The sequence below is a fragment of the Penicillium verhagenii genome, assembly GCF_028828195.1.
Source record: "Penicillium verhagenii strain IBT 33310 chromosome Unknown utg000009l_segment0_segment0, whole genome shotgun sequence".
Taxonomy (NCBI): Eukaryota; Fungi; Ascomycota; class Eurotiomycetes; order Eurotiales; family Aspergillaceae; genus Penicillium; species Penicillium verhagenii.
In genome coordinates this window covers 609,515-636,995 of record NW_026643173.1, presented here as the reverse complement: position 1 = coordinate 636,995, position 27,481 = coordinate 609,515, and the positions used below count along the sequence as shown (strand labels likewise).

The 27,481-nt window shown below is 48.1% G+C and overlaps 11 protein-coding genes across 11 annotated transcripts; 4 read left to right on the top strand and 7 right to left on the bottom strand.

Moving 5' to 3' along the window:
* Positions 1–2,103: 2,103 nt before the first annotated feature.
* On the bottom strand, positions 2,104–4,826 carry N7466_009302 (DUF3824 domain-containing protein; the record flags this gene model as incomplete). The annotated part of the gene is made up of 3 exons (XM_057168691.1): positions 2,104–2,588; positions 2,651–3,034; positions 3,095–4,826. The coding sequence occupies 3 exons, from the start codon at positions 4,824–4,826 to the stop codon at positions 2,104–2,106; spliced, it is 2,601 nt and encodes an 866-aa protein (XP_057017397.1).
* A 2,541-nt stretch (positions 4,827–7,367) lies between these two features.
* N7466_009301 (Zn(II)2Cys6 transcription factor) lies at positions 7,368–9,655 on the bottom strand (the record flags this gene model as incomplete). The annotated part of the gene is made up of 3 exons (XM_057168690.1): positions 7,368–7,671; positions 7,746–8,938; positions 9,014–9,655. The coding sequence occupies 3 exons, from the start codon at positions 9,653–9,655 to the stop codon at positions 7,368–7,370; spliced, it is 2,139 nt and encodes a 712-aa protein (XP_057017396.1).
* Positions 9,656–12,421: 2,766 nt separating this feature from the next.
* On the bottom strand, positions 12,422–14,629 carry hxt8 (uncharacterized protein; the record flags this gene model as incomplete). The annotated part of the gene is made up of 11 exons (XM_057168689.1): positions 12,422–12,554; positions 12,612–12,717; positions 12,807–12,920; positions 12,998–13,137; positions 13,202–13,331; positions 13,400–13,409; positions 13,485–13,965; positions 14,068–14,258; positions 14,342–14,403; positions 14,475–14,502; positions 14,570–14,629. 11 exons carry the CDS (start codon positions 14,627–14,629, stop codon positions 12,422–12,424), a joined length of 1,455 nt encoding a protein of 484 aa, XP_057017395.1.
* N7466_009299 (uncharacterized protein) lies at positions 14,586–15,032 on the top strand (the record flags this gene model as incomplete). The annotated part of the gene is made up of 2 exons (XM_057168688.1): positions 14,586–14,708; positions 14,769–15,032. The coding sequence occupies 2 exons, from the start codon at positions 14,586–14,588 to the stop codon at positions 15,030–15,032; spliced, it is 387 nt and encodes a 128-aa protein (XP_057017394.1).
* A 1,129-nt stretch (positions 15,033–16,161) lies between these two features.
* On the bottom strand, positions 16,162–17,154 carry N7466_009298 (60S ribosomal protein eL42; the record flags this gene model as incomplete). Its single annotated transcript, XM_057168687.1, has 4 exons — positions 16,162–16,201; positions 16,271–16,455; positions 16,533–16,625; positions 17,152–17,154. 4 exons carry the CDS (start codon positions 17,152–17,154, stop codon positions 16,162–16,164), a joined length of 321 nt encoding a protein of 106 aa, XP_057017393.1.
* Positions 17,155–17,432: 278 nt separating this feature from the next.
* On the bottom strand, positions 17,433–18,467 carry N7466_009297 (uncharacterized protein; the record flags this gene model as incomplete). The annotated part of the gene is made up of 3 exons (XM_057168686.1): positions 17,433–18,013; positions 18,088–18,337; positions 18,393–18,467. The coding sequence occupies 3 exons, from the start codon at positions 18,465–18,467 to the stop codon at positions 17,433–17,435; spliced, it is 906 nt and encodes a 301-aa protein (XP_057017392.1).
* A 789-nt stretch (positions 18,468–19,256) lies between these two features.
* On the top strand, positions 19,257–19,815 carry N7466_009296 (NEDD8 family protein RUB1; the record flags this gene model as incomplete). The annotated part of the gene is made up of 4 exons (XM_057168685.1): positions 19,257–19,267; positions 19,373–19,427; positions 19,565–19,647; positions 19,722–19,815. The coding sequence occupies 4 exons, from the start codon at positions 19,257–19,259 to the stop codon at positions 19,813–19,815; spliced, it is 243 nt and encodes an 80-aa protein (XP_057017391.1).
* An 823-nt stretch (positions 19,816–20,638) lies between these two features.
* On the bottom strand, positions 20,639–21,868 carry N7466_009295 (elongin A domain-containing protein; the record flags this gene model as incomplete). Its single annotated transcript, XM_057168684.1, has 3 exons — positions 20,639–21,541; positions 21,648–21,724; positions 21,811–21,868. 3 exons carry the CDS (start codon positions 21,866–21,868, stop codon positions 20,639–20,641), a joined length of 1,038 nt encoding a protein of 345 aa, XP_057017390.1.
* A 1,066-nt stretch (positions 21,869–22,934) lies between these two features.
* Positions 22,935–23,408, top strand: N7466_009294 (putative tubulin-specific chaperone Rbl2; the record flags this gene model as incomplete). The annotated part of the gene is made up of 3 exons (XM_057168683.1): positions 22,935–23,102; positions 23,166–23,252; positions 23,307–23,408. The coding sequence occupies 3 exons, from the start codon at positions 22,935–22,937 to the stop codon at positions 23,406–23,408; spliced, it is 357 nt and encodes a 118-aa protein (XP_057017389.1).
* A 197-nt stretch (positions 23,409–23,605) lies between these two features.
* Positions 23,606–24,670, bottom strand: N7466_009293 (uncharacterized protein; the record flags this gene model as incomplete). Its single annotated transcript, XM_057168682.1, has 2 exons — positions 23,606–24,567; positions 24,634–24,670. The coding sequence occupies 2 exons, from the start codon at positions 24,668–24,670 to the stop codon at positions 23,606–23,608; spliced, it is 999 nt and encodes a 332-aa protein (XP_057017388.1).
* Positions 24,671–25,169: 499 nt separating this feature from the next.
* Positions 25,170–26,330, top strand: N7466_009292 (uncharacterized protein; the record flags this gene model as incomplete). Its single annotated transcript, XM_057168681.1, has 1 exon — positions 25,170–26,330. One exon carries the CDS (start codon positions 25,170–25,172, stop codon positions 26,328–26,330), a length of 1,161 nt encoding a protein of 386 aa, XP_057017387.1.
* Between the last annotated feature and the right edge of the window lie 1,151 nt (positions 26,331–27,481).

Below are 27,481 nucleotides of genomic sequence, written 5' to 3'. Positions count from 1 at the left end.
GACAATAATCCCCAGAAGAGAAGAGGTCAGGGCGCCACTAGCCCGCCCCCATCACCCACCCACCCCCACCGACACGCCAATTTGGTCAACGTCAAATCGACTCATCACATTCTCCTCATTGGTATCTGTGAGATCGATGATCAGGACCAGCTCGTTGGCCGAATAAGCCCGGGTATGTACATCCTACCGAGCATGTACAGACGGAGTTCCCGTACAACCTACGGAGCACATACATGGTACATACGTGGACAGGATGCAGTTACTCCATCGAGGTTGCTCTAGCCGTGCCGTTCAAGCCCTGGATGTGATGGAGGCGAAGGGATATGAGGTTGAGGGGCGGGTGGACGAGGACGGTTACTTGCTTCAATGTTTTCGCGGGGAATTCCAGTACCAATTTCAATTTTGGTTATGGTTATGGTTTAGATAGATTTTTAATTTCTGGTTGCTCGCTTGTGCATGGAGAATCTAATCAGAGTTTCACATTGGTTTTTTTTTCTTTTTCTTCTTTTGGGGCCCTTGTTTTGCGTTTGCCGTTTTTGTGGATGTTATGCTTATTGGGAGATCGGGGTTGGCGATGGGATGGTGATGTACTTGGCTTTTGTTAACTTTTGGGGTCATGGAACGTGTCATTAGTATTTCGTACTTTGGAGGTACTTTTGGCATGCAAATCCTTGGGGTCGGAAATTACATACGAGATACTCTGTACTATCGATCTTACTGTCTTACTGTCTTACATTCTGTGTGTTATGTACGGTCAGAAATGGTGAGTACGAACAAATACATCACGGTATATTTCCTGTCATCCATTGATATTGTCGAGGCTTTTGTTATATGTGAGACTGACTTTAGTGGTGCTAAAGTCGGTGAGAGAAATTCGATTCAATTGAGGTCCTCACATAGTTACTAGTAACCGAGACAGATGACTTCTCACATAGAGCACTTGAGGAATCGCAATCACGCCTGTGCCAGGAAGGCGCAGCAAGGCTTAACAAACCAAACCAGAATCAGAAGTTGACTCTCAATCCATTGATCCTAGAACTTGTAGAATATCAGCAAGGATTTTACATAGTCTAGTGTTGCTAGAAACCTTGGAATCAGAGTCAGTCAGTCTTTCTCTGCTCAAAATTCGTATCAATCCAGCTGACATCTAATCACAATTTTCAATATTGTTATTCTATCTAGCATATGGAAGCCAATCGTGCTGTATACCCAAGGACTTGTACTACATTGCAATGCAACCCGGCTTGAAAGGTGGTTCTTTATTTTAACCACCTCGTCCAATTGATGTGAGATTCATAATCTAACGACATCACACTGTTGTACGCTGTAGTCACATGTCAAGTGACGACATCTATGGATTGAGCATGGGAACATTTGAAATCTTTTCACGTTTCTTCCCTTGCTACTGAGGACGTATAGCTGTGGAAGACAGCATAGAATTGAATAAAAAAATCGTTTAAATAAATTTCTTTCAACAAAAAAAGAAAATGCAAAAAAAGAAATGAATGTGCTCCCACGCCGGGAATTGAACCCGGGCCGGCCCGGTGAAAGCGGGCAATCCTAACCACTAGACCACATGGGATGTGGATGAAGGGAACTCAAATCTTGCGTACATAACCTCTTTGCAAATTTCTCACACTTTAGACAATTTCCATCTTGAAGGCCAGTTTGGAAGTAAAGTATATGCGCCGCAAAACTAGAAAGGTTCACCATAACCACCAGTTGATGATCTAAATTGATATTTGGCATTATGTGATTCTTCAAAGTAAGATAAGAAAACAGAAATCAACAAGAACAAAAACAATATTGTACTATCCTAGGACATTCAGAAGTCATAAATCGTAATCATTGAGCTCGGACATACATGTAGGTCGTCATAAAAAACAGTTAATCAATCAGGACAAAAATAACAGGCAAAATATCAAAAGGCGTAAGCCGAAGAGCCGACCGAAGGAAACAACAAAAACATAAAAATCAAGAGCCAAGAATAAGAATAGGTATCAGACCTCCATCCCAAGCGCAAGAGAGCATCATCGGCTCCCATACCATAACTCCATCCTTGGTTTTTTTTTGTTTATCCAGAACCGAAACTCCAGCAGTAGTTTAAAACAAGACCTTTGCAACCCGATTGATAAAATCTTCGATCTTTGCAGTGGCCGGGTCATCCTCTTTTTCTTTTAGGAGACGATGACCATGTCTATCAAATCGCTCGGGTAGCTCAATCGTCGAGTTGGAGGAGTCCTGCTCTGGTTTTTTGTAATAGTTTTGACGTGCTGATGAATTGTGATGAGAGTGGTGTTTATGACGGTGGCGGTGACCACGGGGATGGGTAAAGGAAGCAGAAGCAGAAGCAGAATCGGATACAGGCGAATAAGGCACAGAAGACGAGCGTCGGCGTTGGAGTCTATGGCGATGAGAATGGCGTCCGTTACTGATTATCGATTGACTATCGTCAGTCTCGTAGCCACGATCTTCGAGCTGGTTGTCCTCCGAATCCAGGTTGAAAGAAACAGATTTCGACGAAGGAGGTGGGCTATGACTGCTGGATCGCTGTACGGACTTTGATTTGGCTAGTTGGCGTGATAAGGCTAGACCTGCAGGGCAGTATATCAGTTTTGTTTGTCCTTGCCGTCAATTTCCTTTGACCCACCATCGTCCGTGTGGTGATCAGTGGGTAAAGTGGAGCCCGACAGGGCACTCACATTATCATCGGCTCTCCGCGGCCGCGGGGCGTATTGCTCGGTCCCTGGGCCTGGCGCTCCATAGTTGTACGGTTGTTCCTGGGATTGGGGTGCCGCACCGGGGGGGTGAGGGTAGTCCGCGGGGTTGTATGAATTAGGGTTGTTGTATCCATGGGGATTAGGCGATGGAGTAGCATTCAAGTTGGTAGTTGATGGGGGTGGGGGGAATTGATTGGTGTTGGGATAATAATTCACAGGAGGCTCTTGGTACTTGGGGTTCCCAGAAGAAGGAGGATAGGGGGACGGATCATAATTGTCCTCGTATGGATCATTGTGAGGGCCATGATTATGCCCTGTCCGTCTGTTAATAAAGCAACCTTCTCATCTGTTTGGCAGGAGTTCAACACACTTACGAGCCCTGTCATCTTCCTGTTCGGCCTTCTTGCGCTCTCGAGATTGGGAGTACTTATGAGCAACGTATCCTAGGCCCCCAGCACCCAGTGCGGCTCCCGCAATGTCCCGCGAGCGGCTACGGTGCTTTCTGTGCCGACGGCGTGACTCTGAGCCGGAAGAGCTATCATTGTCACGAACACCACGGCTGCGGCTCCGGCTTCGGCTCCGACGGCCGTTGTATTGGCCCTCATCGGAGTAGTAGGCAACATCAGCACCGGCTGGGGCACCATAGTAGTGCTCAGCAGGAATGCTACCGGTTACGGGGTCCCTTCCGTATTCGATCAGACCCGCAGAGTCGCGGGTAGGATCAGGGTAGGCGGCATCAGGAGCTCCACGGCTGCGTGATCTGCCGGATCGGCTTGTTCCGCGACTTTTGCTCTCCTTTCCTTCTTTCTCGGCCTTCCTTTTCTCCCAAATTCCGGTAGCAGCGGCGGTTCCTAGACCAGCGGCAAGCACAGGGAGCGCCTGTCTGAGTCGGCTATGCGAGCGCTCACCCTTGCGAGAGCGAGATTTGCTTCGGTGGTGCTCAACGAGTCCTGCAACAGCGGCCCCGGCTAGACCAGCTCCCGCAATGTGCTTGTTACGATCAGACACGCTTTTAGCGCTATCTTTCTCAGTAGTGCGGGTAGAGCTGCGAGCTCGAGAACGAGAACGGGTTCGAGAGCGGCTGGGACGTTGCTCATCCGATGTCTTCTTGCTTCGCAAAGCGGCAACACCGGCGGCGATCGCTGCAGCACCCAAGCCGACCTCCATGAGGGTCTTGGCCCGGGAATGAGAGTGAGATCGGCTGCGGCTTCGGCTGCGACGGCCATGGCTGTGGTGACTATGGCGATAAGAACGTTCATCATCAAATGAGCGAGCACGGTGTCGACTGCGACTCTTGCTGCGGTAGTAGTCGCGGACATGTGAAGCAGCATTGACAGCTACGGCACCCAATGCGCCAGCACCAGCTGTCTTCATAGCATGGTTCATGCCATGGCTCACTTCATCACCTTCACGCTTGCGGTGGCTACGAAAAAGCTCTGCTGCACCTGCACCAACCAAGGCACCTTCCGCTAGGTGGCGGCGACGATGGGGGTGGTCGTCATCGTATGTACGAGTTTCTTCGTGATAGTAATATTCGTCGTCGCTGCCGTAGTCAGTTCGACCACGGCGACGGCTAGCCTGTGAGACCGAATCGCCTGGGCTTACATCCCGGCGAGAATGGCGGTCATCAACACGGCGGTGGTAGTACTCCTCGTCTACTTCGAACTCGGAATGGCGCGGGCTAACATATCGGGCTGGATGATGACGAGGTGTGAGTTGATGAATGGGACTAGGGGGCCGTAGATGTTGTCCATAGAGCCTTCCAGGAGGATCTTCCACTAGCCTGGGGCGGTGGTGGGAAGGAGCCAGGGACGAAGAAGAAGCTTGGGAATCGGTCGACTCACGTTCAATAGTTTCCCTCTCATAACGACGAACTGGCATATCGTACTCGACGTCTCTCTCGTATCGTGAAATCGTGAAAGGCTCATCGCGTTCAGTCTTGCGCCGAGTGATCAACTCGTGGTTCCCGTAATCATCGTCTCGGGTCATCATAAATTCTCGGCGCTCTTCTCTGTCCTCCGATGGTATGACGTAACGTTTGATGGTGACGTTGCGGCTGTCATAGTCGCGGTCGCGCTCACGCTCTCTGTAGGCGTACGTGGACATAGCTCACAGAGGATGGGTGAGGGGTATTCAAATGAGGGTGTGTGTATGGGTTAGAAGATGAGACGATACGAGAAAAGGATGAAATTTGCAGGAGGGACAGTAGAGATGAAGAGGGGCAAAAGCGGGAGGAAAGATGCAATGCAGGGAATTGGAAGGGGCGCAGGTAAGTGGGGGGAGACGAGCAGGGCTGTGATCGACTAGCGTATGAATGCCGGTAGGAATACGGGGCGGGCACAGGTCGAAGGATCCGATTGGAACTTGGCTTCCAGAAGGCAATGGAAGGCAAGATTCTCAATGACAAAACCCTCGCAGGGCAACGTAGCGGAGCCTCTTTGTCAGACTGAGGCTCGTCCGATGCTTTTTTTTTGCTGGGGTTTTCTTTTTTATTCTGTTTTTCTGGCTTTTTTGGTGGGGTTTCTCAGTGACCAGGCTTGATTGTTGATCGACAGGCAACGCTCTAGCAACAATGTGGGGGATCGATAAAGGTTGTGACGGGAGCGTGTGGAGCGTAAAGTAAAAGGAAAGGGAAGATTATGGTAGAAGGTAGGAGAAGGGACAAAGAAAAGAGAAGAGAGCAAAGAGTAGGAATAAGATGGTAACGGAAAGGTAGAGACGGAAGACGAGAGAAGTGGTCGAGTTTCTAAGGCGATTTACAATACGAAGTAATGGCATGTGAAATAAGAATTCCAAGTGATGTTTTGATGTTTTGATGTTTTGATGTTTTGATGAATCCAAAGTACACAGTACTAGAGATGTTGAGTGTTCCAAGGTTCTCACTTCCTTCCCGCCATCCAATCCACGGTTTCGCCTCAGAGATTGCAAGGCAGATTCGTCATGTAAAAAGCCTATAGAATGCATGTTGGATATTACTGCATCAACACGAAACCCTACAGAACGTGGGAAATGTCTCCACTTTAGTCTTTTGGCTGCCCGAAATCCATGGCAGCGCCCAGATCAGAATCCTCCCCAGATCGCCCATCACCATCCATTTCACATCTGCAAGCATAAGATGACACTCCCATACTAAAACACTTCAGACAATAAACTCCTCCACAGCCACTTGAAATGCGACCGCCACTTCATCGTCCGCTTTGAAATTTCTCAATCTCCCACGCGCGGTTATCGGGGGTTGTGTTGCCCATGACGTCAGTGTCTTTTCTATTTTTCTTTCAGCGAGCAGAGGATCCTATCGATGTGCACCATGTGGATCCTAGTTCGACGGGGCTTGAGGGAAGGGCTGAAACCGGTATGTTTAAGCCTAAGCGCCTGATTTTTGCTTCGGTTTTTGTCTCTTTTTTTTTTCAAATTTCAGGAAAATTGCCAAAAATAATTCTGAGGCAGTTTGTCGTAGGCATTTTTGTCCCCTGCTATTTGCTTATCCGTCTACGGGCAGTCTCTGCCATGATGGGGCTTGTCCCTGCAGCGTGATACAGTGGTGACAAATGACAGCACCACCATGTAGACGCGGCCTGAACTTTACAGCATGACGTTTTTGCCTCGCATATCTACCGGGGAGGTGTCGCAGCTGTGTAACAGATCTTGTAGAAGGTTCGAGGTAGAAAGATACACTGTCCTGCCCTAGTTACCAAATGAGTCAAGGAACATTTGAATCATTTATTTGGCCGTGTAACATCTACATTGTTTTAGACTCTGGCCTTTAAAGAGTGGCTATTCTTGGTATCAAAGCGCTTGTAACCGAGGGTATAATGAGATATGGAAACAATATCGAAAACAAGATAAAATAAGATAAAACGATTTACCCCTCAGTTTGTGTGTAGGGGAATAGGCAGATACATTGAATGACCACCGTGTTGTTTAAACAGGAGCAAAGATACCACGCTTTTCGGCGCTTTTCTGCAAACTTGAAAGGCATTCGGAAAGCGAAGCGATGGCCAGACTAGTCGTGATCTCGGGAGAACTGCCAGTCTTGCCAAAGATGAGAGAAACAAGGTCTGGCTCCACGATAGACCTGCGTCTAGGCTTTTCTAAACATCCACGAAAATGCCGATCATAACTATGTTTGCATGATGCTTCTTCTGTGTGGCTAATTTCTGACAGCTGCTAAATTAGATATCGCTGATCAAACCTTGGAAGTCATGCGTATCCGAATCAAGGAAGCCGTCAACTGAGGTGCAGGAGAGCACGTAGGTGGTTAATGTAGGAGGATCCAGATGTCTCTAAATCCCCCCCCTTTCTCTTATCAACTGGTCATCTTTCCAGCACTAGAACTGTACGATGATCCAACATTAAGGTTTAATATATTGGCCATCCCCACAAGTCTATTACAATAAATCTTATTCCAAATAAAATAAAGAGTTACTTCAATTCCATTATTTTGTTCATTCCTCATGGTATCGTCAATAAAATCCCAAATTCAAACCCAACCTCCCAAACCATCCAGCGAAAACAACACAAAACACCCAGAAATTTTCCCCGAAAGTGCCTCCCAAAAAGAAAACAGAGAAAACCACACCAACCAAAAATGTCTATAATAATGAAAGCAGTAGAGAACAAGACCCGGAAGTAGAAAAAAGTAATTGTTCAGGCCACATCAGACCCATATGCATACTGCATCGAAGAACCCATTGTATCCCACGGCACAGAAGTAGGACCCATCCAATGCTGGGGGTGCAAATTAATCGCGAATCCGGTCTGCATTGTGTGATCGCTCGTAGTAGACGCCACAGTCGGTACAGGTGATTGTGATTGAGAGTGTGGCAGGATGTAGCTATCAGACATGCTGACGGTCGAGAGAGAAGGTGGTAATGTCGCGAACATTTGGGCTTGAGTTTGTTGGGTTTGGGATTGGAGTTTTGCTTGGTGGTACTGTGTTGATGTGATTTCACTAAAGAAAGGGAATCAGGTTAGTTCAGGAATGCTTCAGTTGTCTAGTAAAGAGCCAAGGAAGCAAAAACGTACATGATCTGTCGAACGACTGGAACTGCTTTGCTGCAGAAGATACTTCGAACAGAAAGCGAGGCGAACATGTCCAGTGCCTTGCTCAAGGTTTCTTTGATCTCGTCAAATTCTGCCTCGTTCTCCGGGTTCAGGAGTCCGACCGCTAACACAACTGCGGCGTGGAAGGCGTTGAAACTGCCCAGTCCACTAGTGTACCACTTGTAAGGGGCGAATTGTGAAGACTCCAAGAGTGTCTGGAAGATGGCAAGCGAGGCTTTGGCGGAGGCCATGCACTTGGCTCGGGATTCGCAGGTCTCGGGCGTGATTTCGCCTTGGATGAAACGGCAGAGATTGGGACGGAGGAGAAGGAGGAGGAGTTGGTGGATTTGGCTGTATAGGATGTTGAGGTTGGCTTGGTGGTGTACGGGTAATTGCTCTCCGTTATCGAGTGAGTATCGGGAATCGCATAGATCGCGAACGGACATGAGCTCGGCTTCGAGTTGTGCAATGGTGAATCTGGAGACTTGCGGGTAGGTGAAGATGGTTTCGCAGATTTTGGTGGAGATCTTGTATAGGCGGTGGCTGAGGAGGAGGTAGGTCATTTGTGTAGGTCGGTTTGAGGAAGGAGATGAGGATGGGTCGGAGGTGATGTTTGGTGTGGTGAGAAGGTCGATGTCGTCGACATCCGCTGGCATTCGGACGTCTTGGTTGATGAGTTGTTGGTCTAGACTGCCGAATGATGTGTTGTGGATAGTGTAAAGCATCATGAGTCCTGCCCATACTCGTCGTCGCTCTTCGCGCTCGATGGGTCCGAGAACGAATCTCTCTGGATCAAGGTGACATCCCATGGAGATGGCAACGTGGTGAGTGAATCCAAGTAGTGTCCAGAAGGGTAGGCCGCGATGAAGCCGGGCGTAGTTGATGAGTACTAATGATTGAAGCGAGTTGATAGAATGACGAGTCATCACCCCATCTGCAGCTAGGCATCGTAGTGCGGCGGATCGGTATCGTGCTGAGAGCACCTTGATGTTTCGACTAACCGTTCTTTCCCGGCCAAGGTCGGATAGCAAAGGGTCATCGTCTTCTAGTGCACTGACTGCGATAGCTAGAATAGCAAACAGAAGAGCGAGCCATGAAGTAGACACACTGCCAGGGTCATGGCAAAACTGTTGATACTCGGCTTCAAAAGTCAAGTCATGTAGAATATGGAAGACCTATAACGATACAAGATTGAGTTAGCTATTCGAGTCATCTTAGATGTTTGAGGTGGTATCCTAGTCAAAACCTACCGGAGAGAAGACACGGAAGTAAACCTCTTTCAGGTTATCACAGTACCGACCTGGTGGTAGCAAGGCCAACAGCTCAGCCCGGGATACACTCCCATTTCGAGCTAATGGGATCTGCAGATCATCGTCGTCAACAATATCGGACTCGGAATCCCGCAAACACCCCGCAGCGGGGCTCTTTGCAACAACAGATTCCCACTGTGAAGCAAGTGGCACATAACGAACATGACCTGAAGGTGACGTATGCAAGGTGCCAACGTTGCCCAGCATGGTACTGCGCAAATCCCAGTCCAGTCCCGCGCCAACATCAGACTCAGACAAGCTGCCTGTCGCACTGAGAGCCCCCAGTGGGGACTGAGAGCCAGCAACGGGGGTGCCAGCTTGTGAGCTTACCTGCTTCTGGAGAAGGGCTTCCAGATTGCGGATCCGGGCCAGTAGTTCATTCTGGACATTGGGATCTGTGGAGGACTGGGACTGTTCGGTTGAGAGACGTGGCTGGCCGAGATAGATGCAATCCTCCGCACCTAGTCCGCGGCGCACACAGGTCTGGCATGGACGGCCATCGCGGGAACAGCGGATCTTTCTGGTTCGACATGCCTGGCAACTGATGGGGAGACGTTTTCCGGTTGATCGGGAGGAAGACATGATGTGGCGGTGAGGTCTGGCACAGGTTCCTTGGTGCACTGACCAGAAGGAAATTGAATATAATTGATTCCAAGGTTGAATCTTTGGTGGATGGCAAAAACTCTGTCACGCGGACATAAAGTCAATTGAGAGTCCGAAGAATGGATACTCGGTGATGGGCCTGGTGGACCAGTGGCGCTTCGGAGTTGGGAATAAAACTGGATCGTAGAGGAGAATAGATATCCACTGAAGCTGGAGTTCTAGGTCAGGGTGGGGGAAGGACGATGCTTTAAAAGTGATCGGGGAGAAGGGGGGGGGGGGGAGAGGATTGTTTAGAGAGAGACAGGCACGATGCGTCATTGTGTATATGCAGGTTGTATCTCCCCGGATTTAAATTAATAAAAAAAAAGAATAAATCAGAAACAATGTAATGAAAAAAGGAGGCAACCTGACAGGGCTGGGCAGGCACAGAATCGTTTAGCCGGTGAGAGCTGAAGTAGATTTGCCCCTTTATTCATTTTTAAACATTTGTAGACGTTTAGTCAAGCACAAATTGGCAACATTCCGAACTAGCGCAGTAGCAATGCTAGTACGGGGCGTTTATGGGTTGGCATAGGTGCAGAGGTGCATGAAGTGGATCCAGGCAGGCTTCTTTTCCTTCTAGAATTTTACTTGATTGACTTATTTTTACCGGGTCTCATCGGATCCGCACATCAAGGTTTTTTTTTAGGAGCGGGTCAGACATTAGACATCCGATGCAATTTTTGACATGCCGACATTCCTCCCCGTATAAAGCTATAATTTCAAGAAAAAAAAAACACTAAGAAAACTCTCAGGGCCCTTTATTTCCGATTCATCTTGTCGATCTCTTCATGCAGTCACAATTCGCTTGGACCCTTTTCGCGGACTTCGGGTCTTGCTAGGAGAGCCGAGATCGGAGGAGCTTGAAAAGTTCTTCTATATAGGAAAAATTAAGCATCAAGGGATTTCCGACCTGTACCTACTATCTACTATTCATATTTTCTACAAATTCTTTTTTTGTTTCTGTATTTTTATCCACTAACACAAAATTCTATATCCGAAAAAAGCCATCGGATAGAAGGAATGAAAATTGAAAATTTCTCGTAAGAGTCCCTTGCCACAGGAGGTCCGAGCGGTGATCTTCGTGGAAAAGCCGCCAAAGCAGATCGTAGCGCCAAAATATTGAAACTCGCCCATGACGCACTACGTGGTCAACTCCGAAAATTTTCTACCTGCATATCAGCCACACAGCTTCAATTAGGCCGCCAGTTTGAGATTTTCATGGATTTGAAATTATTAATTATTACAAATTTTTCATTTTTTTTTTCAACCTCGGATTTTTATGTATTCCTGAAGATTCAAACGGAGAAGAGGCGGAGTTTTAGGATTATCAAGAATCAATAGTAAATAAAAGCCAACCATGGAAAGGTATATGAAACAGCCTCCCCCCCGAACTCGAACTGTAATGCCTGTCAAATGTCAAGTACACAGTTTACTCCATTCGGCTGTGTCAAACACAAAAAACCACGCGGTTCCAATGTGGAACCGTGGGTGGACTGCCGGGTGCTGCTTCCATGGTTCTTCCATGCCTTGTTCCATGAGCACATTATTGGACGGGACAGTTAAACCTAGGGGTAATTGATCGGTAATTGATCTCCATGCTTTTCCAATAGAGGCAGATCACGTCGGTGGGGTTTCAACATTAGAAAAAAAAAAAAAATCAAATTGTCTGTAAGGGGAAGGATCCATTCAACAGGGTCGGACCCCTTGAGAACAAGGTGAATGTGGGAATGACGGGAATTACGATGGAATTCCGCATGAAGTTCCGTCTCTATTCCGCATGTTTCCAGAAAAATCCGACATATTTTGCATATGTATTGTGCATATGTGGAAAGATTCTTCGTAAGGGAGAAGTGCTCGGACCTCGTGTTCCTGAGAATCGGAAATTGTGATCCAGATTTTCGATTTTCGATTTTCGATTTTCGATTTTCGATTTGTCCCCGATACAGACCGACGTCCCCGGATCGTCGCTCGAATCATGCACCAAGGCCAATAGTAACCTGCATCTCAAAAACTATGCGCCTAAACCTATCTCCCCGGCAAAGGGAATGCACAAGAAAAAGCAAAAACTGCCCATGTAAACCATAAACTTTGAAAAACCACATGAGCGATCGTCATTGACAGGGATCAGACTCGTGGCGATAGAGTTTTTCGGAAGGATGGGGGCTTGCATCGGATAAGTGGCATTCTCAAATCAGATCTCTGCATCCTTCTGGGGCGGCACAGAAAGAATAGAAAAAAAAACAACACAGAAGAAAGGGGTGAGAGAAGGTTTGGAGGAAAATCGCTTAATGAAGGTTAACCATAGGTCGTCGACTCGTGGTCCTGGAACAATCCATTGATGTATAGTCTAGAAACCCATGTGGAGTCAATGTGGCTGACGCCCCCAGTGTTCGCTTCCTTCTGACACACGCGGCTCTAGTCCGTTTCGTCCGTCAGGAAATTTTACACGTGGAAAACTGAGCTAACAAACGCTAAACTAAATTTCTCGGTCGGAAGGCACCTAGCAAGGGTACCTTCTGCTTGGGGGAAGGTGTCTTCGGTCTTCGGGTTTCGGTGCATCTTCACGTTCAGCCCCCGGAAGAATGTTTTTTTTTCCCTCTCGTTGGGCTCGGTCCGAATAGAATTGTACACGTTGGATTTTCGCTTCAAATATCTCAACCTCCCACGTCATCTACTTTGCATCCGTCGCCCAACTGGGTAGAATCAGGCCTCTTGTGCAGTAGACTCGACGTGGTCCGCTTGGCTCACCGATGTTCGCTTGGGCCCATCGTCTGCCTGAATTACTCTGTCGCCGAACGCGGCTGCCACTTCCTCCAAGGTCTTCTGTTTGGTCTCACTTAAGGGGTTTTAAGGTTAATGCCTGACAGCTGCGATATCGGGGAGGGTCACATACGGGAAATAGAGATACGCTACTCCCAGGAAGAAAAGTGTACATGCCACGAACACATAATAGTAGTTCTGTTTGATGTTGGCAAAGGCACTGGGGCCGGCCTCGGTGACTGAGAATTCAGGGTTAACAATCGATCCCTTTATTTCCCCCTCTTTTTTTCTTTTCTTTTCTCTCTTCAATGTGCAGGGTCCAACTTACTGGCAACGTTGACAATGAAGTGAGAAGCAGCTGCAATGCCCATCACCTTACTACGAAGAGCAATGGGAAGAACCTCTGCGCCGTACAGCCATGTTGTACTGTTGAGGAAACCATCTGGGAGAAAAGAAAAAAAAAAGCACACGTATTAATCTTTCTGCATCGTCGCTGGTCGGCGAGGGAAAACAACTCACAATAACAAACAACAAAGAGATAAATCCCCAAGATTGCGAACCCCTTGCCAACTTTGTTATCAGTATTTTGAAACTTCAATTGCATCACTGCAGCGTAGATCTCAATCAGCACGATGCCGGCCAGACCAGTGATCAACATTCTATGCACGTCAGCTACGAATTCATATCAGATGCAGAAGACCTGGGTCTCAACGGGTCACGTACTTCCGGCGGCCCCATTGGTCCGTCATATACTTTGTCGTGATAGCATTCGACAGGAAAGCCACGGTACCATAGACTGCAGCAAGGGCCAAGATCGTATGCGATCCAATACCGAGCGACTTATACAGAATAGCTAGTACCGACCGGCAGTTAGTATCCAGCCCGGCATACGACGATCCGCACATCTAGATAAAAGCTTACTTTGGTAATACTGTACCAGTCAGCATTCTCCCTTGGTTAACCCATAACTATAATTAGACCCACAGGGTCCTGCCCATGCACATACCTGAATCACATTGACACCTGTCAAACTCGTCATCGTCTGCACCGCAATAGCGACCATCACCCGAGATCGGAACACCCGGAAGATCTCCCGATAAGAGGTAATCTCGCGCTCCATCTCATACTCAATCTGCGCCTGCATAAGCGCAAATTCCTCCTCCACTTCCAACGTCTGGGCCCCACGCCGGATCCGCGTGAACTCGCTACGGGCCAAATCGACCTTCCCGCTTCGGATTAATTGGCGGGGCGAGTTGGGCATGAAAGTCGAGAGACCGATGAACATTACTATGCCCCATGGGATCTGGATCCCGAGTGGTAGGCGCCATTGCACGGCGCCGTAGGGAGCATATCCACAGGCGAATCCGACCCAGTTGGATGCCATCGTTCCGAAGGATATGCCGCATCCTGAGATACCGCCGATCAGACCACGGAAACGGGGGTCGGAGATTTCGCTGAGGTATATGGGGACGGTAGCGACCAATCCTCTGCAAAACGTTAGAGAACTTGTACCTACCGAACCAATCTGGATTCATGTATTTGGGTATTGTGGAAAGACCACATATATTGTCTTTTGTACTTGCACTTACCCAACGGCATATCCGGCTAATACACGGCCAGCAAGAAACATGCCGATATTCACCGAGGCGGTTTGAATGACCGTGCCAATGGTGACAATCGCACACATCAGCTGCATAAACCGGATGCGCCCGAGTTTATCACCGATAAAAGTTTGCGTAAGGGCACCTAGTGCCTCGCCGGCGATATAAACCGCGACAACCTATATAATCATCGATTCCAAGGTCAGACAATTCGCTCAAAGGTAGACGGATCAATAGACCAGTTGACAATCCGATAACGTACGGCTCCTGTTAATCCCTCTGAGGGATGATCCATATAATCAATCCAACTTTGATGCGCGATAGCTGTGTAAATGACATTGGTTAGACTTCCGAAGGACATGAACCAATCCAGGATAACTGATCCAAAGACTCACTCGTCGTCGCGATCCCGGTGTCAAACCCCTTGATTCACACGATCAGCAACCCTCCAACCTTGACTGCGCGTAAAGGCAAAATTTGAAGCACATACAAACAAGAACGTGCCGATGGCGGCAAAGAACGCGATTCCTAGCGAGTACCACAGCGCCATGGTGATCAAGAAAATCAGATTTGAAAAGTGCAGATCTCGAGTTGTGTCTGAAAGTCAACTGGTGGTGCTCCGTACTTTGGTAAGATATATACCTCCGAGGGCAACCTTGAAATTATTCCAAACAAGATTTCTCACGCAGAAGCATGCAGGAAGCAGCATCAAATATCAATGCGGGCTTCGCCCGATGGCCGAGGAAGTGTCACACGGTCCCAAGATGGCACCGCCCAGCCATCGTACATACTCGGAGGAGGGCCGAGTTGGCAATGATCATCTCGCAAATGCGGGGGTGAGATTGTTGAAATACGGGGGCTCCGTGCAGCCGTCGAGTGAATGGGCCAATAATATTTTGATGGAGACGATGAGCAGGGAAAAGGGAAACCATGCCAATGGGTCTTATTTGTGAGATTCGTGCGTTCATTGGATGGTTTGGTTTTGGGATGTTTGTCTCGGCGTGGGGGACGCGGATGCGGGGGTGGAGGTCGTCATCTCCAGGGCTCCGGCCTTTGGGGATTCTTTTTGTTGGTTACTTTCACTACTAGCTCGGAGAGTGGAACTGTTTGGTGGCTAAGTGTAGGTGGTGGCTTTTTTCATGTCTTGAATGTGATTTTTTCCTTAAGGAGTTGCTCCGGTTGGAACATTGAAGGTTTAGATCAATCGATCGATATACAATATTTATTTGTTGCAGTATTTTCTTGGCTGGGTATAATCTCCATCATGCAAATATTTAGTAAGTAGTTTTAAGTAAGTGATTAGAAGGTATAGCCTCAAGCATTGCAAGGTTACCCGGGTAATGTCAGCTTCCGCCTGTCCAGGTGGGGGGCACATCGGTCACTGAGATCCAGTAGATGGGCTTGAGTACTGTATATTCAAGCATGCACATACGTATGTGCAAGTCAATATTGAGTTGGCTCGGAGATAATGCAAAGAAACAGTAGAAATTAACCATCGAAAATGTGTACAGCCCGGGGAACGAAAAAGGTTGAGCAGCTGGGCCCACATGTGCAGGAGGTGGCTAGCGATTTTGTGTATTACTTGCACGTGTTATGATAAGGAAGTCTTAAGGTCCTCTGGAACATTTGAAATCCGACTCGGATGTTGCATAGTATGATCAATTGATAATGCTGTTTCCATACCTTTCCTTTTACGCGCACAGGCCAGAGTCACATCACCCACCTGGACAGTAGAGCAAGCAAAGACCGTACTTATGATCACTCTGCCGATCACCCAGCCCGTTCTACAGCCTGGGACCAGTTGACGTATACCACATCAAGTTTCGACAAAATGTCAAGTGTAAGAAATATATCCACGTATGACTAGGCTGATGTAGTATAATTCTGGCCTAGGCCCAGAACACAGGATGGATCTACGCCCAGAAAACAGATGCTCGTCATCAGGTAGTCATAGTTTGTTTTTTGAAGGTATGAATTCCTATTTCATTTTTCCATTGCCCATGTCATATATCCCTCCGCAGAAACAGCGAAGCAGATCGTGCAATGCAGGAAACCCAGGAGCCGAACAAGGAAATCGAACGCTTAGAAAACAAGGGCGGCACCCTTGGTCTTCTTGTCACCACTGTAGAAAAGAATATCGGTTAGAACTGATAATAAAAAATCAAGAAGTTGATTCGGATTTGTAACATACCCCAACTCGAAGTGCTTGCAACGCTTGAGGGCAAGCTGCTTCTTGGCCTTGCAAGAGGTGCACTCAAGACGGAGGACAACCTTCTTGGTGGTCTTAGCCTTCTTGTGGAAGACAGGCTTGGTCTGACCACCGTAACCACTCTGCTTTCGGTCGTAACGACGCTTACCCTGGGCGAACAAGGAGGCCTAGATTCGTGGGGGAAAAAATCAAAAATCAGTTTTCTGCTTCGGGGTCGATAAGTCGAGGCAAAGGGGAATCTCACCTTGCCAGCCTTGTACTGGGTGACCTTGTGCTGGGTGTGCTTGTGGCACTCCCGGCCCTTGCAGTAAGTCCGGCGGGTTTTGGGGATGTTGACCTGTACACGAAGAAAGATTTGATAAGCTTCTGCTGCGCTTGGGTAAAAATGAGTAATCCAAGCTGCGTGCCGCTCAAGTCCGAGTTCGAAGATAGTTCAATCGCATGGGTCGGTGGAATTCGGTGCCAGGCTCAAAAATGTATCGGATAGGTGTCCCAGATAGCTCGCGGAAGCATCGGCCCTCAGTAACGAATGACTCTGCGTGTTCGCTTAATCCGTTCACATTCACATGGTCACACATTCCAAGATGCGGAGCTTGAATATTGCCACCAGAACTCCGGTCTTGTGCTTTCGAGATTGTCGCTTTGCATATCGAATATCGCATTATCTGGGACACGAGGGTGGACGAAGGCGAAGAAATATTTTGGCGTTGGTGTCGGTCGGGTTTGGTCGTCGTGCACGATCTCGATTTTCCGCCCACACAAATTCAACCTCCATCGCACAATGCCGAATTGAACTTCGCAACGGGTTTCGAACGGGGACTTGAGGGTACTACAGCCTGGATCATGGATGGTATGAATCTTACCATTTTGACTGTCTTGCCGGGTAGCGAGGTGGGTGGTCGTTGGATGTTCACTTGTCGGAGAGATCAAACGGATGGTTGGGTTGTGGGATTTCGTTTCGCTTAGGCCCTATTCGGGTGCGCGCTAAACCACGTTGGGTGTTCCACCAGCTGGATGAGTCATCATTCGTCGTTCCCAATTAGGAAGTCACCGGGACCCTCGTTTATCATTTTCATCTAGAACCCCATGAATTTCAATGTTTCTATGTCTTTTAGGTCTGCAATATATGTGAAAAATCACCAGCTCAAAAGCCTCTGCCAGTCAACATCGCTTCCCCTTTCCCATACCATGACCGGCCTTGGTTTAACTGCATCCCTTTTTCCTCTCCCACTACCCACGTTCCCCTCGACGGATGTCCAAATCGTTTCCAATCACCGGATTGTAATTCCTGGTTGATATCCTCAATTTTCTCTACCAGTACACTTGCCCTCTTACATAGATCATCTAATTCTTTTGTTCGATCTGCATCCGGAGGCATAGCAAACCGTGCAATGGTCACATGGGCGGAGGGAACATTGTATCTAGCTCCAAATTGACACCCAGACTCAGACATAATATCCCAAAGATCCCGTCGCAGGTGGTGGTAAGTATACCAGTCTTCTGTCTCGGCAGCTGGAAGAAAGCTCAATGCGATGGCCGTAGTATCGTAACTAATGATTGGCCGAATGAGCTTGGGGCTGTGGGTGAGCGTATAGCTCACGATATCTTCCAGTGGAAGCTTCTGTTGGAAGATTTCCATCACCTCATCCACTTCAGCCCGTGTCTTGGCACATATGAGCTCAGATGTTGTCATATGGAGATAATCTCGAGGTGCCAGCCAAAGACCTGTGGATTTTGAAAGTCAGAAAAACCCAGTCCCGCTAAAGATTTACAACTGGAGGTCGAATGGCGCAACATACATGGGCCAGCTGCAGACACGATTTCTTCTTGGATATCCTTGATAAGCTCGCAGATATGGTTCGGTGGGCGTGCCAACAAAGATGCATTGTTCCTTGGATCTTCATATTGGATCAAACCCTTGTCTGCCTTCAGGATTTTCTCCAAGATCTCGTCAAACTGCCATTCGCGGAAACCAGGGCTCAGGATTTTTCCCCTGAAACTTGAATTACGGGTGGTCCGATGTTTCTCATATGTATCTTGGATTTGTTTCTAAATTTGTTTAGCAATCATAGTACATGATTCCGATGGGTCAAACAGGGGTTACCGGATCGTTCTCGCACGCCGAGATAAATTCATGGAATTGGTTGGGAGCAGGTTGCTGGGGCGCTGCCACTGTCATTGCGAATATCTTCCAATGTTGGATGCAACTTCAATGTTTGGAAAAAATGAAGTACTGCCCAGCCCTTCTTGGAATTCAATGTTAGTTAAGAGAACGATGAGCTATGTGTGGCTGGAAAGTCCTACCTAGGAAGGGGTTTCGAAACCGAGGCAATCTTAAATGGTGGGGTAAGGGAAAATATACATATACATTGTATGAACATTTGAACCTTCCAAGGCTATGTAGATTGCACACATTACTACCTGCCATTCAAATTCATTGCGCTTGGGACCTTGAAAATGCTTCAGAATACTAGCATGGTCATAGAGTGCACGTAACTGAATTTCAAACATACAATTTTAAGCTAGTAGGTAGTAGGGCTTTTAAAAGGTCGTACCTGGGGACCTCAAGTGCTAGCTCCACCTTTATGTATCCAGGTACGAACAATGTATGTACATAATTTCCGGCTAAGAGCCAGTACCAGCGGCTATTACGTATAAAAAAAAAGCGAGTAATGCCTGTTTCAAGAGGATAGTACAGTGAATATCAAGTCTATATTCTCTCCTAACCTGAAGGTCAGTGGGTTGGATCAAGTAGAAGTATTCGATGATGCTCTGGCGCTTCATTCACAATCAGGCGATAAGGCCACAACCCCACCCAAAACCCCGCTAAAGCGGCTCTCTCATCTTCTCTCTCCAGACACTCATTTGAAAAAAAAAGCACGCGCCCAAGGGTTTTGCACCACCAAAGCATTTTCTCCAGCTGACTGTGTTATACCCAAACCCATAAACACCTACGCGTTCAGCCAATATGTTGATTAAGTACGTCTGAATCCGTGCCTCCAGCACCAATTGCATCATCGAATGACCTCCGCTCCCGCGCAACACCACCAAAAATCATCTTGCTGACATTTGATCGCGTTCTAGGGTCCGCACTCTTACCGGAAAGGAGATCGAGCTCGATATCGAGCCGGACTACAAGGTGAGACTTCGCCGTCGCGACGACACTCCTACCTGCCTACCTACCACCAACCACCCCCGTCTGCTCATGAGCTCGGATAACATTAAAGCTTGGGATATCTTGGGGGACAGACTTGCTGAAAATATCGTTAAACACAGGTTTCCCGCATTAAGGAGCGCGTCGAAGAGAAGGAGGGCATCCCCCCCGTCCAGCAGCGTTTGATCTTCGGTGGTAAGCAGATGTATGTATACGACCTAGCTCCTCCACCGCCATTCTTATACTCTACAACGAGGCGCTGACATTTTGGCTTGGTAGGGCGGATGACAAGACGGCCGCGGAATACAGCCTCGAGGGTGGCGCCACACTTCATCTTGTGCTCGCCCTGCGTGGAGGATGTGATACGCTATAATCCGTTTATGCCCTTTTAGATACCACATTATTTCCATTCCTGCAAAGCAATATGATTGAGCCGAGAACTACGTACTATATCACTTCACTGAACACTTGCATTCGATATTTGGCTTTTGACCATCAGAACACTCTTTGCAAGGCAAATCTACACTAGGCGTCTCCAAACAGCTTTGTTAGCGACGAGCTAGGAAGTACTGAGGAGGTACGGGGGTTTGTCGTTATGCTTATTCACAGATCGACCTGCTTTTTTTTTTTTTTTTTTTTTTTTTTTGCTTTACATAAATTACGTTGATTTATTGACGAGAAGAAATTAACATTCGAATGCTTACGACATGACCTTGCACCAACCACAAAAATCAATATTATCAAAATTGTGCTGATGTGTATATAAATCGTGCAGATCACTCGAAAATGCTCACACTTCCAAGACAGTCCATATATTGGATTGGTTAAGCATTGGCCCAATACTCAACCTCCGACATGCTGAGATCTTGCACACCGCACATGACAGTTGTAAAGCGGTGGGCATGAGATCAGAGAACCCATGATATCCATTTGTACAGGCGTCGGTGCTTGAATTCCTGTGCACAACCCACCATCAAACGACATCGGGTGATTCCGAAGCATACCCAGTATGATCAATGACAAGTCATGGGCACAGATCATGGTATGTACTATGTACCAGCATAAATAGAACAAAGATCCCCAAACTCCTTGAATATGCAATGTTTTCGCGCGCTAATTGGAAATGCTCAAAAGCCAAAGTAGATATGAAAGTCGCTGAATCGCGAAAAAAAAAACTTGCGAGGGCCAACGCACCATCAATCAACACGTCGCCGCTTTGGCTGGATAAAGACACTGTCGGGTCTTTTCCGAACGGGCATAACTGGGCGCGCAGGGGCCGGGGCGGAAGTTGATGGTCCATTATTCTGACTCGATGCCCTAGGCAAAGAATCGGATGACGAAGCCATCCGCGACGGCAGCGGAGACTCCGCAGAGCGCTTCAAAGCAGTCGGCCTGGACGAAGATGATGGTGGCAACGGACGAGAACTGGAAGGCTGCCTTGTGCCCTCTGAACCGGGCGGCTGACCTTTAGCGGCTCTAAGTCTGGCCTCCCTCTCAGCCAGAGCAGAGGGAATGGGCGGTTGCCAGCCACCTGGCACTATCGGTCTCGAGCGGTCTGAAACACTAGGTTCCTCCGCCCCTTGATCTCGCCTCATCGGAAGAGGAGATTTGGCTGGCGCTCCAGATGGCTGCCGATGCTCTTCGATGAGGGATCTCGGGGCTTTCCTGACCTGTGATGCACGGTTGCTGAGATTCTTTGTCGGGACAGCCAGTGCGTTGTTTCTCCGCGGCGCGCTGAATATGGCGGACTTCTTCCTATCGGCAGCAGAAACCCCAGAGAACCCGGAGAAGGGGCGCGGGCGGAATATCGATTTTGACGAACGCGATGCACGAGCTTGAGCCCCCGAAATGATCTTCGGTGTCAACCGTGTTCGCGCTGACTTGATTCCGTCCAGTGCCATCTTCATTTGTTCGGCATCGGCTTCCAGAGCCCGTTGAACATCTTCGCGAAGGTCGCAGTAGATTTCGTACCATTGGGTTGACTCTTTGGGGAGCTCCTGTCGGATGCGGTCCCATTCTGGGATGTCGCGCTTGATGAAGTCGATCCATAGTTCTTGGTCCTCGCCGATGAGATGTGGGGAGAGGAGTTCCATAGCGTGCTATTGGAGTAAATATAGAGTGATTAGAATTTGTTTGCGCTCGTCATCCACATTGGAGGTTCCTAGTCATCCAATGTAAGAATATAGTGGAGTTCATTTCACTTACCAGCTTCTCTGGATTATCCACTTTCATAAGGATAGGACGAACGAGCTTGTAAGGCAGCTCTCCAATATCGTCCAAAGCTATTTGTCGCAAAATATGAGGAAATTTTCTTTTTGTTGAATCAAGTAAACCAAGGGACCATTCAGTCTGAAGTGAGTTGACTTACACTTGACATGTTTGATAGCGGTGGCCGTAGCCAACTGTAATAATGACGGGACCGGCATATCGGGCGAGGATGGGACTCGAGGATATGGGGGTGGTCAAAGGGATAAGTCAAAGCACATTGGACAAATTAGGAGTTCTTTGTCTTTTTACAGGAAAAATAAAGGTCTGTACAGGACGAAGATCAGGTGAATGATATACAAGACTCGAACGAGCTCTTGGATGTTTGCGTGGCCTTGAATGAAAGGGTGGTAAGAGGTTATGCTGGTCGGGGAGATCATCCAAATGCAAGCTCTTACTCGAGCGCTGATTGGCTAGCGGCGAATAAGGCAGCGTCACCCCAGGCTCGGTTACATATGGGCTACATTCACTTTGTGAGACAACATTCGTAGTGAATGTGATTTTAGGATAGTATCCATCTAAATATAAAACATATGATACTGAGCTCAGTATTCAATTGGAAATTTCTTCTCGTAGTGAATTATACGATGATATCATCGCCTTTGGATAATAGGAGACAGCTCCCCGAAGTGGAAATTCGCGATGTTCGAAGCAGATGATTCGGTTGCTTCAATGCCCAGAAGACAAGGCGAAATACCTAGTAGTACTCGTAGTAACTATGCCAAAAATTCACTTCAAATTTTCCTCTAATTTTTTCTTTTTCAAAATCATTATCAATTGAATTTCACGGATTTTATGAATTTGATGACCAAACCATCGCACGTGAGCCCCTCATGCAAACATTGCAAACATGTCATTCTCGATAGCATCATGAGGGGCTCATCACGAATACTTGGTGGCTATATTGAATCTCATTGCTTTCACACAATTAAAAGTATCAGAAAGGTATGTTCTAATTTGAAATTCAACCCTTTTGATCTTCTATCCTGTTTTGGGTCTTGTAGTGAGATCGCATCTCCATACATAAGTCCTGTTTACAAAACAGCCCACCGCAAGTCCTGCAGTGGGTTCGTGCAGTCACGGTGCAGATGATCCCCATTGCTGGGGATTTGACATCAAACACTGCAACTTGGTCCCTTGCTTCTCCCTGATATTCCCATGAACTAGAAGCTGCAACAACCCTGGAACTCGAATCTTGCATCTGACCGCTCAGCAGATTCAATCACAATGGCTCCCCGCTCCCAACTTGAGATTGTTACCTCTTCGGTCACCCGCTTGGTGAAGGAGGAGGCTTCCTACCATCGTGAACTGGAGCAGCAGATTGAGCGGATCAAGAAGCTCGAGTCCAGCCCAGATGACGGCGATGAGAACAAAGAGTTCCTTGTCAGGCAGGAGGTAAGTCTTTCCTGGACTGCATTCAATCTTGGCTTTCTTGGTCTAGATAGTAACTTCTAGCAGAAGTCGGCTCTGGAGGAGACAAGAAATGTTCTGCCCACCTTGAAGCAAAAGATTGTGCAGGCCGTGAAGGAGTTGGAGGCTCTGATCGTAAGCATTCATCTTGGTCCTTGCAATGTCGGCATCTTGCTAACAATACAACAGATCGAGGAGGGCCACAAGGGTGCCGAGAGTAACGTTGCGCACATCACTAATGCTAAGGACGCCATTGCTAAGGCCAAGACGGCCGAGCGCGAGATCTCGTAAACATTGAAAGCAGCCATGGTTATATCTCATTTAAAGTATCAGAAGGAAAAGGAAAAGAGAAAAAAAGGAGGAACTCATGCGACGTCCAAGCACTGGACTCATAATATCCACAAAATGCATTTAATCTAAACCTTTGAACAAAAAGAACGCCCTAAGAACCATAACTCCATGCTCATAATATACATTATCGAAAGACCTCAAGTGGTATCCATCTTCTCATCCGGAAGTTCTTCACCTTCCTCAAGCTCATCCGACTGTTCTCCAGCATCATCGGCTGTGATTTCGCCTTCATCCACCATATTGGTATCATCCTGATCCACAGTACCGTCTGCACTTATCACCTGCCGTAAAGGTGACGCAGGTCTGGTGGAACCAGTTCCATTCTCAACCCGCAATCGGTTTTCATCCTGAGTTTGAGACGGAGTCATGCCTTCATTATCCGGACGAGGGCTCGTAGCAGCGCTCAGCTTGCCCTTGGAAGAAGCGTCACCTTCATCCCCATCCTCACCCTCTTGCATACCCTCTCTCCGCTCGACTTCTTCCTTCTCGTCACGAATCAAGCGGCGCAATTGCATGCCTTCTTCCACAATGCGACCAAACTGTTCGCGTCGCTCCGCCCATGTCTTCGCATAATCCTTGCTTTCCTTATCCAATTCCGTAATTTCCAGTTGCAGCTTTTGTAAATTTGCCTGCTGATCCTCTCGCGGCTTCAACAGCCGGTTGCTAGTAATTTTGTCCGCTAGGTCATCGTAGGTCTTTCGCAAAGAAAGTAGTCGTTGTGCCTCCTCAAGTTGGGCGCGCAAATCGGTTGTGTTTTCACGGACAGCATGCATCGTTGACTGAATGCGAAGTTTCTCTGTCGCGTACCGTTGGCGCTCCTCTTCGTTACTGGTCAAGAGAAACTGAATGCGAGCAATGCTACCTTCGAAGGCAGCGAAATCGAGTGTGACATCCTCGCGGAAGTGGCGCCATTCTTCCAAACGTTTTTGCTTCTCGGATTCGGCAGCTACGGTCGCATCGGCGTCGGAATCCTCGGGAGGAGGGGTGGGAGGGAGGCAGGAGTGAGCAACGATAAGAGACTCGGGGTTGAGAAGGCGCTTTGAAATACGCTTGAATGGTTTCTCTTCGACGTTCAGAAGTCGCGACTTATGAAGCGCATCTGCAAAATGGGGTGATGTTAGTTTTGACAGGTACAAAATGATTTACAAGTGACGAGGACTCCAACCTTCTTCTGGCTGACCCAGCAACCCGTATGAAGCCATTTTGCAAAAGTCTGACAAAGACAATTAGAACGAGGAAGATTCCAAGTTCTGAAAATCACCAATGCTTCAAAAGGGAACGAAGAGGAAAGATCGACGGGGAGAAAACCGAAGAGTTAAGGAAAGTGGAGCGTTGAATAAGAAAGAATTGAAGAGAGCGAGCGGTCTGGCAGTCCCAAGGTTCCATGCGGCTGCTTTCCCCAGAGAAATCAACTCTCCACCGCGGTCCCGCTAACTCCTCGAAACTCTTCAAAGCTGGCTCCAGGGGATTACTTACTCGACGCAAGTCGATACAAACATTCCTAGATGATGCCAGGCTGAGGAATAACCTCTCAAGGTGCGCTTCGTTAACCATTACGCGCAAGTCATCTTTATTACGAAGTGCTCTTCAGGGCTACGGACAACGCACACCCCCCGATGGAAGCTGTCACCAAATCATTCGCGACCAACGCCCTATCTGTTCGGTCGTTTCTCCCTCGCTGAACTCCTTATCTTGACCAATATGACGGAAATGTACTCGGGGTTACATGTGGATCAACGGTTCTCTTCCCTGGAGGAATTCAAATCGGTGATCCGGAGCATCTCTGTTCGGCAGCATTGGGAGCTCCGCGTGATACGAAGCAATAAGAAGAGTGTAGTCATTGGCTGTCGATCAGGGGCCAATTGTTCCTTTCGGGTGGTGTGCCGCTCAAACAAGAACGCGACCTACATCACTAGTCTGCAGGACAGTCATAGCTGCCGAACGAGTGGAAGCTCCACGACACGGACACCAGTACGCTCCGAAGCCTCACATGTACGGTTTTTGCTCAGTGAGATCCCTAAGCTTTTTGATATGAAGGCCAGGATCAAGAGTCAGGATGTCGTGGATGCTGTGAAGCGCTATCATGGATATGACATCTCCGCGAGACAGGCACAGCGTGCATTGATCAGACTACAATCACACGATGGTACCAATCAGAACGACACATCTATGAGTCTTGATATGAGTGCGGGTGAATTGCACTCGCCTACGCAGTCCCAGTCCGAGTCACAAGGTGATACAGGGCCTGCGTTCCGGGATATGTCGGAAACTCCCTGGATATCGGACCCTCTTCAGCCCACTCTAATGGAGGATGATACGGTAAATGCTAGCGAGCCCTCAGATAACCTTGCAGCACCAGTGTCACCTCAATCTATACGAGCACCTCAGATGCCACCGCCCATTGGAAACCCAGGTCAGTCTGCTATCGGCAATGGCCCAACTCCTATGACCGTATCACAACCTGGAATCGGATATACGACTGCTGCTGCTCTGCCAATAGCAGGCCCTTCGCACTTCAAACCTCAAGACTATCAGCCACGCAATGAACACTCTGGGATGCCTCAGATGGTCATTTCGGACTTCAAGATAGAGTTCACCTGCACAACTTGTGGAGCTCTGAATCAAAGCTTTTTTCCAAACCAGGGCAACGTTTCCGGTGGCTCCTATATGACCCATCATGGTGTTACAAACCCGGGCGCCGTTACTCGACATGGCGACCCTTCTCAGCATGGCCCAGATGGCAATCCCGGCGCTGTTGCTGAGGATGATGGCTACAACGTCAACGCGCTCAACGCCCGCGTCATGCAGAACCCGTGGGCAACAGGTGATTTAGGGGTCCCGATTGGTTCAACGAATACATAGCACTTCACCACAAGTCCTAAACCCCAGATCAATATTCCCCCTCCCTCTTTCTGTCTCTGGCCTCTAGAAGCTGCTGATATCCCATGACCGTGAATGCTGCGGCAAGCACACAACCTATACAATGATCATGCCTTGTTTTGGAGTTGGATTCTGCTTCCGTGGAGGTTCGTTTAGGTATTTTGAATTTAACCTGGTGGTTCTTGATTGTTGACAGTCAAAGTCCCCGATTGGCCTCTGCAGTTTCTATATGCACACATGTACACGATTGTGTATCGCAATAACAGATGGAAAAGTTGGGGCAAGCCAAGGTTGAAACTGCTACGAAGATAATGATATAACGGATGCTATGAATGCTTCTTTCCTTTTTGCCTGATACCATGTCAACTCTTCCATAGCATTGGTACCAAGACTCTCGCTCACCAATCAATGGGACTGATTTCCCTTTTCCAATGCTATGCTGGGGCAGTATTTCATTGGCTGCGGCCTCGATCTGAGAGATAAATTTGATACGAGCCCGACTTCTGAACCTTTCTTTACATTCATATAAAAGCCGCTATTATACATACAACTCACACATCATTCAACTAAAGAAGCCCAACCCACATTTGCAAGCCTATTTACTAATCCGAATTGTTATGCTCAGATCACAATTGGCTTCCACCCCTCGGGAAAACAACCCAAAAAAAAGACAAAGCGTTAAGGGGCCCGCTTCCCCACATTCCGTTACGCAGCTACTGTTGATCTTCCCCGCAACTAGCAAGACTGCCAAATTCCTTGGCTAGGGATTGTCATAGAGGGTCAGCTGTCCCTTTTCAAACCAGTGGCGCACGACGATCAAGGATCCCAGTCACCCCGGATAGCAAGGCAATACATCAGCCGTGGCATGGGACCAAGCGGCAAGGTGACGAAAGCCTCCCCGTATTACCAGACCCAGCTCGCATGGAGTGAGGGACCCCGGCAGTGGTCAAGGCCATTTCATTACCGACTAAGCATACTTTTCTGCCTTTGAACAGCGCGTGGGAGTAAATCGCCGATATGGTTGTCCCCACACCCTTTTCTTGGCAACCAATGAGCTGGTCTCTGGGCTGATACATGGCTCTTCCCCTCGCCGTGGACGAGAAGTCAATTATGCCGCTCTCAGAGCCAGACTG